This window comes from Dermochelys coriacea, chromosome 2 (assembly GCF_009764565.3).
Source record: "Dermochelys coriacea isolate rDerCor1 chromosome 2, rDerCor1.pri.v4, whole genome shotgun sequence".
Classification (NCBI taxonomy): Eukaryota; Metazoa; Chordata; order Testudines; family Dermochelyidae; genus Dermochelys; species Dermochelys coriacea.
The window spans coordinates 235,148,267-235,160,612 of NC_050069.1; the positions used below are offsets into that span (position 1 = coordinate 235,148,267).

The following is a 12,346-nucleotide window of genomic DNA, read 5'->3' on the forward strand; positions in this document are numbered from 1 at the left end:
GAGTGAGTCACCTAAAGTGGAACACCCACAGGGACACAGATCTTGAAGAACTTGAGTTACTGCACAAGGTGAGTAACCTCTTCTTTTCCTGCTTCTTTTGATGGAATATTTAATGAATTTTGATGCTTCTGTAAATCAAAACAACAAAGAATGTTGTCTTCTTTAAAAATTGTATGTACTTTGATACTTGCAAGGCTCTGTCTCTCATATGTTCACTCTGTCCATTACCATCTCACTAGGATCCAAGTTATATATCTCTCCTAGCTACAGCTATGTTTATACTACAGCCGCTACAGTGGCACAGCTATGACACTGCAGCTGTGCTGCTATAGCACCATAGTGTAGATGCTTCCCACATCGAATAAGGGTTTTTTCTGTGATGTAATTAATCTACCTCTCTAAGGGTATGTCTACACTACGAAATTAGGTCGAATTTATAGAAGTCAATTTTTAGGAAGCCATTTATACAGTCGATTGTGTGTGTCCCCACTAAGCACATTAAGTCGGCGGAGTGCGTCCACAGTACCGTGGCTAATGTCGACTTTTGGAGCATTGCACTGTGGGTAGCTATCTCACAGTTCCTGAAGTCTCCGCTGGCCATTGGAATTCTGGGTTGAGCTCCCAATGCCTGATGGGGCAAAAACATTGTCGCGGGTGGTTTTGGGTACATGTCATCAGTCACCCCTCCCTCTGTGAAAGCAACAGCAGACAATCATTTCGCACCTTTTTTCTGTGCAGATGCCATACTGCTGTCAGCACAGTGCATTAGAACTGCAAACCATCGTTGTCATCCACCATTTCCGCTGCAACTCTGCTCTCCTGGTGCCATGAATGCACCTCGCTGGTCCTCTCGTCATTCTGTATAAATATCTATTCTCGTGGCATCTGTCATCATCCACCGCTTCCGCTGCAACTCTACTCTCCTGCTCTCCTGCAGATGACATACCACGGCAAGCATGGAGCCCACTCAGCTCACTGCTGTTGTTGTGAGCCTTGTAAACACCTTGCACGTTATCCTGCAGTATGTGCAGAATCTACAAAAGCAGGCGAGGCGGTGACGACAGCACGATCACAACAGTGATGAGGACATGGACACAGACTTCTCTCAAAGCACAGGCCCTGGCAATTTGGACATCATGGTTGTAATGGGGCAGGTTCCTGCCGTGGAACTCCGATTCGGGGCCCAGGAAACAAGCACAGAGTGGTGGGACTGAATAGTGATACAGGTCTGGGATTATTCCCAGTGGCTGTGAAACTTTTGCCTGCATTAGGGCACTTTCATGGAAATTTGTGAGTTGAAGCGCAAGAATACCAAGATGAAAGCAGCCCTCACAGTTGAGAAGCAAGTGGCGATAGCCCTCTGGAAGCTTGCAATACCAGACAGCTACTGGTCAGTCGGGAATCAATTTGGAGTGGGTAAATCTACTGTTGGGGCTGCTGTGATTCAAGTAACCAACACAGTCACTGAGCTGCTGCTATCAAGGGTAGTGACTCTGGGAAATGTGCAGGTCATAGTGGATGGCTTTGCTGCAATGGGGTTCCCTAACTGCGGTGGGGCAATAGAAGGAACGCATATCCCTATCTTGGGACCGGACCACCAAGGAAGCCAGTACGTAAATCGCAAGGGGTACTTTTCAATGGTGCTGCAAGCACTGGTGGATCACAAGGGATGTTTCACCGACATCAGCGTGGGATGGTCGGGAAAGGTGCATGACGTGTGCATCTTCAGAAACTCTGGTCTGTTTGAACAGCTGCAGGAAGGAACTTACTTCCCAGATCAGAAAATAACTGTTGGGGATGTTGAAATGCCTATAGTTATCCTTGGGGACCCAGCCTACCCCTTAATGCCATGGCTTATGAAGCCATACACAGGCAGCCTGGACAGTAGTAAGGAGCAGTTCAACTGTAGGCTGAGCAAGTGAAGAATGGTGGTAGAATGTGCATTTGGACATTTAAAAGCTCACTGGCGCTGTTTACTGACTAGGTTAGACCTCAGTGAAACCAATATTCCCATTGTTATTGCTGCTTGCTGTGTGCTCCACAATACCTGTGAGAGTAAAGGGGGAAACATTTATGGTGGGGTGGGAGGTTGAGGCAAATGGCTTAGTGACCAATTACGTACAGCCAGACACCAGGGCAATTAGAAGAGCACAGAAGGGTACGCTGCACATCAGAGAAGCTTTGAAAACCAGTTTCATGGCTGGCCAGGCTACGGTATGACAGTTCTATTTGTTTCTCCTTGATAAAAACCCACCCCCTTGGTTGAATCTACTTCCCTGTAAGCCAGCCGCCCTCCCCACTTCGATCACTGCTTTTAGAGGCAATAAAGTCATTGTTTCAAAATCATACATTCTTTATTAATTCATCACACAAATAGGGGGAAAACTCGCAAGGAAGCCCGGGGGTGTGGGTGAGGAGGGAAGGTCAAGGCCACACTACAGTTCAAAACTTATTGAATGCCAGCCTTCTGTTCCAGTCCTCTGGGATGGAGTGGCTGGGTGCCCGTATCCTCCCCCGCCACACGTTCTCGGGTGTCTGGGTGAGGAGGATATGGAACTTGAGAAGGAGGGCAGGTGGTTTATACAGGGGCTGCTGCGGTAGTCTGTGGTCCTACTGTCTTTCCTGCAGCTCCACCAGACACCTGAGCATGTCAGTTTGCTCCCCCATTAGGCTTAGCATTGCATCCTGCCTCCTCTCAGTGTGCTCCTCCCTCCTCTCATAGCGTTCATTTAACGCTTTCCTGGACTCTGCCATTGTTTGCCTCCATGCATTCTGCTGAGCTCTTTCAGTGTGGGAGGACTGCATGAGCTTTGAGAACTTGTCATCGCAAGTGCATTTTTTTCACCTTCTAATCTGTGCTAGCCTCTGAGACGGAGATGATAGGGGGAGCGTAGAAACATTTGCAGCTGCAGGAGGGGAAAAAAGGGAGAGTAGTATTTTAAAAGATACATTTTAGAGAACAAAGGGAAGACTATTTCACACTGAATCAGGCGATTCACATTACATAGCACATGTGCTTCACCCCCACCCCCCAGCTAGTATCAGGGAAGATCCCTCTCAGTCAATCGCGAACAGCTCAGCATGAATGGACCTTTCCCCACTGCGTGGCAAAAGCTTTTAGAGTACCTCCAGGAGAGCTTCATGGAGATGTCCCTGGAGGATTTCCGCTCCATCCCCAGACACGTTAACAGACTTTTCCAGTAGTTATACTGGCCGCAAATGCATCCCAAGTCTTCAGGGCAAATTAATCATTAAACATGCTTGCTTTTAAACCCTGTATTATATTTACAAAATTACAGTCACCAGAGGCCTTAGAAGGGTTGGGAGGGTGTTGGTTCCAGGGTGATGAACAGTTCCTGGCTGCCGGGGAGAAGGGATTCTCCACTTGCCTGCTGTGCGCTATCCTCAACCTCCTCCTCTTCCTCATCCACAAAATCCTCATCCCTGTTGTGTGAGATTCCCCCCTTGCAGGTGTCCACGGACAGTGGTGGGGTAGTGGTAGGGGCCCCCCCTAGAATTGCATGCAGTTCATCACAGAAGTGGCATATATGGGGCTCTGACCCAGAGCGACCGTTTGCATCCTTTGTTTTTTGATAGGCTTGCCTCAGCTCCTTAACTTTCATGCGTCACTGCTGTGTGTCCCTGTTGCAGCCTCTGTCCATCATGCCCTTGGAGATTTTGGGAAATATATTGGCATTTCGTCTTTTGGAATGGAGTTCTTCCTGCACGGATTCTTCTTCCTATATAGCGATCAGATCCAGTACCTACTGTTCAGTCCATGCTGGAGCTCTTTTGCGATTCTGGGACTCCATGGTCACCTGTGCTGATCATCTCACCACACTGGCCAAACAGGAAATGAAATTCAAAAGTTCCTGGGGCTTTTCCAGTCTACCTGGCCAGTGCATCTGAGTTGAGAGTGCTGTCCAGAGTGGTCACAAAGGAGCACTCTGGGATAGCTCCCGGAGGCCAATACTGTCAAATTGTGTCCACACTACCCCAAATTCGACCCAACGAGGTCTATTTTAGCACTAAATCCTTCACTGGGAGGAGTACAGAAATCAATTTTAAGAGCCCTTTAAGTCGACAAAACAGGCTTGGTCGTGTGGACGGGTGCAGAGCTAAATCGACCTAATGTTGCTAAATTCGACCTAAACTCGTAGTGTAGACCAGGGCTAAGAGAGAGTAGCTAAATCAGCAGATGAAGTCTATACCAGGAGTTAGCATGACCTGACTTTGGTGCTCAGGACACAAAAATTTTCACAGTCCTAAGCAACATAGCTAGGTCAATCTAATTTTTAAGTGTAGATCAGGCATAAGTCAGTTTCTAAGGATGAGGGAGTCACATTAAGCAACCTCATTGAGTTTTCACTTTGCTTTTCATTCTGTGCATCAGCTGTATCTCTACATTATTTCCCTCTAACCACACAAAATCTTCATATTTACTTTTCTGTCATTGTAGATGACGTCAGAAAATTATTAAGAGAGCTAGATGTCACACATTCAGTCATAGCTCGGCTGGCGCCAGAAGGTAACCTGCAATGCTCCTTTGTGTAAAAATACTGTCAAAAGTAATTTACATTCACTGTCTGATCAGGCAATTTAATAAAAAGCTTTCTTATAAGTTATGATTTGTCATAACATATTAGATAAGTGATTGACCTAGTGCTTTTATAGCCACTATTCAGTAATTTACTGAGTATTATGATATGTTATGTAGATTGAACAGCATGTTTATAGCAAAGTAAGGTAAGATTAACAGCTAATGTGTATTGACTTTCAAATAATATTTTAACCCAATGGATGAATGAGCATATATTCTATTGAACAAAACCTAATTTTATTTTCACCCTGTAGAAGATATAGTTGTCCATGAGTTTGCCAGTCTTTGCCTAGCACATATGGCAGTTGAATATACCAGTAAAGTGCAAATATTTGAGCAAGGTGGACTAGAACCACTTATCAGATTGCTGAGTAGCCCTGATCCTGACGTTAAGAAGAACTCTGTTGAATGCATCTATCACCTCGTACAGGTAATTACAGAAACAGATAAGCATTGTATTTTTATTTCTTTTCTAGAGATTAATCACTTTAAAATATCTAGTTCTATTCCTGTAATATCTAGAATTTATCAATTTATTAAAAAATCACTTAATCTCGAAGGGCACGAGTCTCATCTCAGTTTCAGTTATAGTTTTACCTTACTATAGCTCTTTTGACTTCAACTCAGTTACTCTTGACTTACCCCAGAGTGAGCAAGATCAGAATCAGACCCAAAAACATTTGTTTAAATAAAAATCTTTCTTTTTTCATTCGGCAAGTCTTTATCCCCATAGTAAGGGTTACAGAAATGTCTGTCTATCCAAAACTGCACAAATAGGGTGATTAAAATTGCATCTTGCCTTATTCTTGCAAACAGGTCCACAGCAATGATTTTGAACTTATTCCTAAATAGGTGAAAACTGTTGGCGGTTTTTTTTCCATATGGGAAGAAGGCATTGTAATTGACTACTTTCACAATCAGCACTAATATCATCCATAAGCTGCTTAGCAAAAGAATGGTACAGTTGTATAGTAGTTCTTTTCAGAGGCTGGGCAAATCAATTCAGTAATGAATTCAATTTGTGGTTCTCTTTTTTGGGTGCATCAGAACAAGTCTTTATTCTGAATCACATTTTGCTGTATCTCCTCTCTTGCTATCTTGCTGACTTTGTTGCAGGGTGTATCTGGATAATTGCACCAGGTGCTTGCTTAAATTGATAAGGAAAATTACACACTGCACAGGTGCAATATACTATTATAAACAGATTGTAACTACTTTATTTCTTTACTATTTTAAAATGGTATAGTATACATTCTTCATTGAGCGATAGAGATTAGATGTATATGCAAAGGTTGAAATATTAAACAAAACCAGTTTTTTAGTTATGGAAGCCTAGAGCCTCAAGATGTGAAAAATCTCTTTTTTTTTGTCACTAAGATGACTTGAAATGAGCAAACTAAATTTCACCAAACTTTTCCAAAAAATCCACATATGGACTGAGAATAAGCATCAACATTTTCGGCTTCCTCAACCATAACTAAACTTTATAATTAATACTTTAGTAATGCAAAATTCTTTGAACTGTTTTGAATATTGTTTTGTGGAAAACTTATTTCAATTTCCATTTTTAGCCCAAATGTAAAGAAACCTCCAGAATTAAAAGTTGCAAAATATTAGCTCATTAATATGTTTGAAATCAGAATTTCTTTGTTTTTTATGTAAAGCCAAGAGTCAACATGCTATTATATTGTGCTATCAATTACACTTACTCAGTTTGGTATTTCACTGCAGGATTTTCAAAGCCGTGCTGCAGTTCGTGAACTAAATGCTATTCCTGCCTTACTGGAACTGCTGAAATCTGAATATCCAGTTATTCAATTGTTAGCTCTCAAAACCTTTGGTGTAATTAGCAATGACAGAGAAACCAGGATAATTCTGAGAGAAAACCAAGGATTAGATCATCTTTTTAAGATACTGGAAACTAAGGTACAGTTTGTTTGAAATATGAACTATAAATGTAAACTTGAAAAAGTGTGTTTCAGATATTCTGTATCCAGTCTTCATCCATGAATCCTACTAAAGAAATGAACTTCATCATTTTACATTTGTTGGTGTGGGGAGTAAGATTCTTTTTGTCAGATTCTGTTAGCATGTGTGTGTTGTTTTATAGCTGTTTGATTATACCAATGAGCTGACAAGTTGACAGAGTAAACCAAATCCAAAGAAATGTTCATTTATGCTATTTCTTTGAAAAGTATAAACAAAATAAATTTTTTGCCTCTTTTTGTGTAACCAAAGTAATAATAATTCATTCCAAGGAACTCTGCTTTTTACTTGAAAAGACTGAATGTAGTATGTGTAATCAATGGGTCACTCATGAATGAGGTACTCAACATAAGGATGGCAGAATGGGGCTCAAGAAGAGCAGCAGCGTAGGTAGTTTTTGTCATTGCTGTGGTACTGATCAGTGATATGTGGCGAGATGATAAAGTAAAGGAAGGGTTTCTCTCATATTAACCATCATCTGGGAAGCACATTTGGTTTTGTTTTTCAGCCTGTCAGCTTATTCAGATAAAAATAAGATCTCACCACATCTAAATGGTAGTTGGAAAATCTTTTTTTTTTTTACAGCTATACCTGGTGAGTGAGTGGGAGAATCACTAGTTTTCATGCTGTGTTTATTGTTTTATCATTTTGGTTCTGTTAACACTGTTTTTATAATGACATTACTGTAACATTTTTCAAAGTATTTTAAATAGTGGAAGAATTCACATGGCTTAATTTTATGTGACTTTTCCATTTTCTATATTTTTTTCCAATGCTAGTGCAGTTTCAGAGCCAATCTTGTTCCCTTAATTTAGTCTAAACACCAGTAATTCCATGTTCTGTTCCTGACTTGAATACTCCACTGCTCCAGGCGGAGGTGATGTTGTCCCACTGATGGCACTAAGCAGGAATAATTGCCCCCCAGCCCCATCACATACTAAAAAAGCGAATGTGGGCCCTCTTGAGCTGCTTGGGATCCTAAGTAATTGCTTAGTCTGCTTATGCATAGAAGCGGCTCTGGCTCTGAGGTCTGGAACAAATCACTTGAGCACTTCCTACCTCAGTTTTAACCTTCTGTAAAATGAGTATAATGATACTTATTTCCTTGTGGGAGTATCATGAGGCTTAATATATAGTAAAGCTCTTTGAAAACTTAAGATATCAGATTCTCTCTAAGGACCTGGTCCAAAGCCCATTGAACTCAATGGGAATCTTTCCATTTTTTTCATAATTATAACCAAGCTTGACTCCATGTTAACACAGGTTGTGGAGTCTATCAACATATTTTTAAAAGATGCACAATGGATTTCATTGTGTACCAGAATGTGCAATAATTAATTATGGTAATTATCTTAGAAGCTAGAAAAATTAAAGATATTTTAATCTTCATTAGAAGACTTTTTTTTTTTATTTTTTCTTACTAGGAATTTAATGATCTTCATGTGGAAGCTCTTGCAGTAGTGGCAAATTGTCTTGAGGATGTGGATACTATGCAACTAATTCAGCAGACAGGGGGCCTTAAAAAGCTACTTTCATTTGCAGAAATGTCTACCATTCCTGATATTCAGAAGAATGCAGCAAAGGCAATTACTAAAGCAGCTTATGATCGTATGTTACTTTTTAAAGTTCTATGTTAATTTCGTATGGAAATCCTGTGGGGGTGAATTTTCAGCCAGCCTGAGGGTCACTTCCCAGCATGAGAATACTAATTGTGCTGGGAAGAAATAATTCCACAAATGAATTGCAGTTGCAAATCTTAGTGGTCAAAATAGCAAACAGGTATTAAATTAGATATTGAAACTGCTTATAAGTGGGTACAAAATGCTTCCAAAAAGGGAATCTTGGCCTCTGAAAATTTGGGCCTTTATCTTTTATTTAATGATTTTAGATACCTGATATCTCAAGTGTTGTTTGTCAGAAAATATTCCTCATTGGCAGTGGATAAACCTGAATAGCAATAATTGGGCTAGTTCCCTCTCTTAAACCTACCACAGCTCATCAGGCAAGTTAGGGTATAAATTCCTGTTGCGGGGACATAATAGACTTTAAATGGCCTGCAGATTAATAAATCTCTGTGGAATTAGATAGCTTTTTTCTGATCTTTTAATAATTATTCATAGCATGGTTCATATTTTTGCAGCCAGGTTTTTTTAATTCACCATTGAGTTCAGAATTATGCAGAAACAAACTCATCGCTTTTGCCCATGAGGATGCTGTTTAAATAAGTCTATACATGAAAATACCTCTGGTGGGAAGAGTGGAGAGTTACTGCAGCTCCTCTAGGAAAGAAAAATAGTGTGGGGTGATTAAGGTCAATCCCTCAGGTTGTAATCACCTCCAGAGTGGTACCACCCCCACTAGGGAGGCTGGCATATGCTGATTCAAACTGAGTCTCCAGAGACCAACAGACAAAGAAAAGATATTCGGTATAAAAGGCTGAGTTTAAACTAACAGGGCTTTCTTTCTGACCCAGTAAACAGACAGGACCTTCTGTCCAGCAGCAGCTTCAACCTATGCCGAAGGGTTCTATCTGTTTGCAGAAACAAAATGAAGGCCTTGAGTCAGTTCAAGTTTATACTTTTATACCAAAAGCCCTTTCTTTGTCTCCTAATTTCTGGAAAACCCAGCTTGAACTAGTATACATAAACCACCTCAGGTTTCAGAGTAGCAGCCGTGTTAGTCTGTATTCGCAAAAAGAAAAGGAGTACTTGTGGCACCTTAGAGACTAACAAATTTATTAGAGCATAAGCTTTCGTGAGCTACAGCTCACTTCATCGGATGCATTTGGTGGAAAAAACAGAGGAGAGATTTATATACACACACACAGAGAACATGAAACAATGGGTTTATCATACACACTGTAAGGAGAGTGATCACTTAAGATAAGCCATCACCAACAGCAGGGGGGGAAGGAGGAAAACCTTTCATGGTGACAAGCAGGTAGGCTAATTCCAGCAGTTAACAAGAATATCAGAGGAACAGTGGGGGGTGGGGTGGGAGGGAGAAATACCATGGGGAAATAGAAAAGGAGTACTTGTGGCACCTTAGAGACTAACAAATTTATTAGAGCATAAGCTTTCGTGAGCTACAGCTCACTTCTACTCCTTTTCTTTTTGCGAATACAGACTAACACGGCTGCTACTCTGAAACATGGGGAAATAGTTTTACTTTGTGTAATGACTCATCCATTCCCAGTCTCTATTCAAGCCTAAGTTAATTGTATCCAGTTTGCAAATTAATTCCAATTCAGCAGTCTCTCGTTGGAGTCTGTTTTGAAGCTTTTTTGTTGAAGTATAGCCACTCTTAGGTCTGTGATCGAGTGACCAGAGAGATTGAAGTGTTCTCCAACTGGTTTTTGAATGTTATAATTCTTGACGTCTGATTTGTGTCCATTCATTCTTTTACGTAGAGACTGTCCAGTTTGGCCAATGTACATGGCAGAGGGGCATTGCTGGCACATGATGGCATATATCACATTGGTAGATGCGCAGGTGAAGGAGCCTCTGATAGTGTGGCTGATGTGATTAGGCCCTATGATGGTATCCCCTGAATAGATATGTGGACAGAGTTGGCAACGGGCTTTGTTGCAAGGATAGGTTCCTGGGTTAGTGGTTCTGTTGTGTGGTGTGTGGTTGCTGGTGAGTATTTGCTTCAGATTGGGGGGCTGTCTGTAAGCAAGGACTGGTCTAAACAGACTCCAAGGAGAGACTGCTGAATTGGAATTAATTTGCAAACTGGATACAATTAACTTAGGCTTGAATAGAGACTGGGAATGGATGAGTCATTACACAAAGTAAAACTATTTCCCCATGGTATTTCTCCCTCCCACCCCACCCCCCACTGTTCCTCTGATATTCTTGTTAACTGCTGGAATTAGCCTACCTGCTTGTCACCATGAAAGGTTTTCCTCCTTCCCCCCCCTGCTGTTGGTGATGGCTTATCTTAAGTGATCACTCTCCTTACAGTGTGTATGATAAACCCATTGTTTCATGTTCTCTGTGTGTGTGTATATAAATCTCTCCTCTGTTTTTTTCCACCAAATGCATCCGATGAAGTGAGCTGTAGCTCACGAAAGCTTATGCTCTAATAAATTTGTTCGTCTCTAAGGTGCCACAAGTACTCCTTTTCTTTTATAAACCACCTCAGGGGTGGAACTTCTCTGGAGTTGTTCACAATCTCAGAAGTAATCACCCCCTACAGTTTCAGTTCCTATAGGATAACACGATCCTATGTAAACCATTCATAAATGTAATACAAAGGTCCCCAAAGATACTGCATGGGGTTGCAATATCTGTCAAATCTCCACCATAAAGAAGTGGGTATAACTAGGGTGCTTGTCTAGCATCCTAGGGGAACTCACAAACTTGTTCCCTGGCTGGCATGTCTGCCAATACCTTTTATAACTTGAGACTTCAACAATGCACATAATAAACATTCTCTCCCCCTAGCCAGATTTCTTTGTCTATCCCACCTCCTTGGAGGTCAGGCCTCGGAACCCAGATGGCCTAAACTCAGCTTTGCTGAGGGGAGGAGGAAGATTATTGCTTTTGTTTCCCACAGTTGAGTTGAGATGAACAGTAGCTCCTCTCCCCTTTGCTCAGGGTCCTTTATATTTTCACAGACCACCAGGCAGTCACAGACTGGAGGGGGCAGGGAAGCGCCCCCTTATTTGTAGCTATCTCAAGTATCAGTTTCTTTGTTACCTGCAAGGGATACCCAACCCTACTTATCCCTGTCACCTGCTCCATTTGCATTTTGGCTGACATGGTCCCTTGCAGCTGGGAGCTCACTGAGGGGTCCAGTTAACCCATTCTGCCTTAAAAGCCATAATATCCTTCCCCAACAGCAAAGAAAATGGAATGTATGCTAGCACATCTACAACCAATACTCCTGACCTTCCTGGGTCTGTATGGAAGTCTGTGCTGTAGGTAGAGTGAAGGCTTTTACATTGGGAACTTTTAACCCAGGTTTCACACCCTGGGAGCATTTGATGGGGTTTCACTACATGGAGTTTTTGCAATTCCAGTATCTCTCCAAACAATTATTGTTTCCCCGTTAACTATCGCCTGCTCCCACTGGTGATCAGATGAATGTGCACCCGAGAGAGTGTAGCATGACATGTGGGCAGTAGCTTCGTGTGTGAATGGCTCAGCATGAAAATTGCATGCCATTGATGAACTGGCTCCACCTCCAAAGGTTCGGTCACACAGTGTATTCTGAAGTTGCGGTGGAGCTGGCCTTCCCAGCACTGTACTGGGCCTCAGAGGTTGGATTGGGAAATCCCAGGCAAAATGACCCAGCTGGCCACAGATGGGACATCATATTTCCACACCCATCCCAGGGCTTCTCAGAGGAGGCTTCCCTTCCCTCCTCCCCCCCAATTTCCCAGCTATGGTTACATCTCTAGGATCTTTTCTCATTGCTGCATCCTCTGCTGTACCCTTTGTGGCACCATCTCCTTGATCCCGTGCATGTCCTGTTGGAGAAAAAGGAAAGCTCTTCTGGCTCCTTGTCTGTAGGGGAGGGGATACCCCAACCTGCCTCAGATTGTCTGAATGCAGCATTGTTTACCATCTCCAATTTCTTCAGATCACAGGGCAGCATTATACATTTAATGTATATACATTTGGTAAACATATTATCTAATTTAATATACACTTAGAAAAAACTCTTCTTTCCCTCCCCTGCCTCTCAGGTCTCCTTTCTTGTGTCCTCATCTAATTCTTCTCATAACCTCCCTAGATTGACCAATTGAATATT

The 12,346-nt window shown here is 41.9% G+C and overlaps 1 protein-coding gene across 1 annotated transcript in view; it reads left to right on the forward strand.

The window, feature by feature from the left end:
* ARMC3 (armadillo repeat containing 3) overlaps nt 1-12,346 on the forward strand; it is a 126,415-nt gene that overhangs the window by 38,323 nt on the left and 75,746 nt on the right. The window contains 4 exon segments of the mRNA XM_043509448.1: nt 4,460-4,528; nt 4,855-5,030; nt 6,332-6,526; nt 8,011-8,194. Coding sequence (XP_043365383.1) covers nt 4,460-4,528; nt 4,855-5,030; nt 6,332-6,526; nt 8,011-8,194 — 624 coding nt within the window.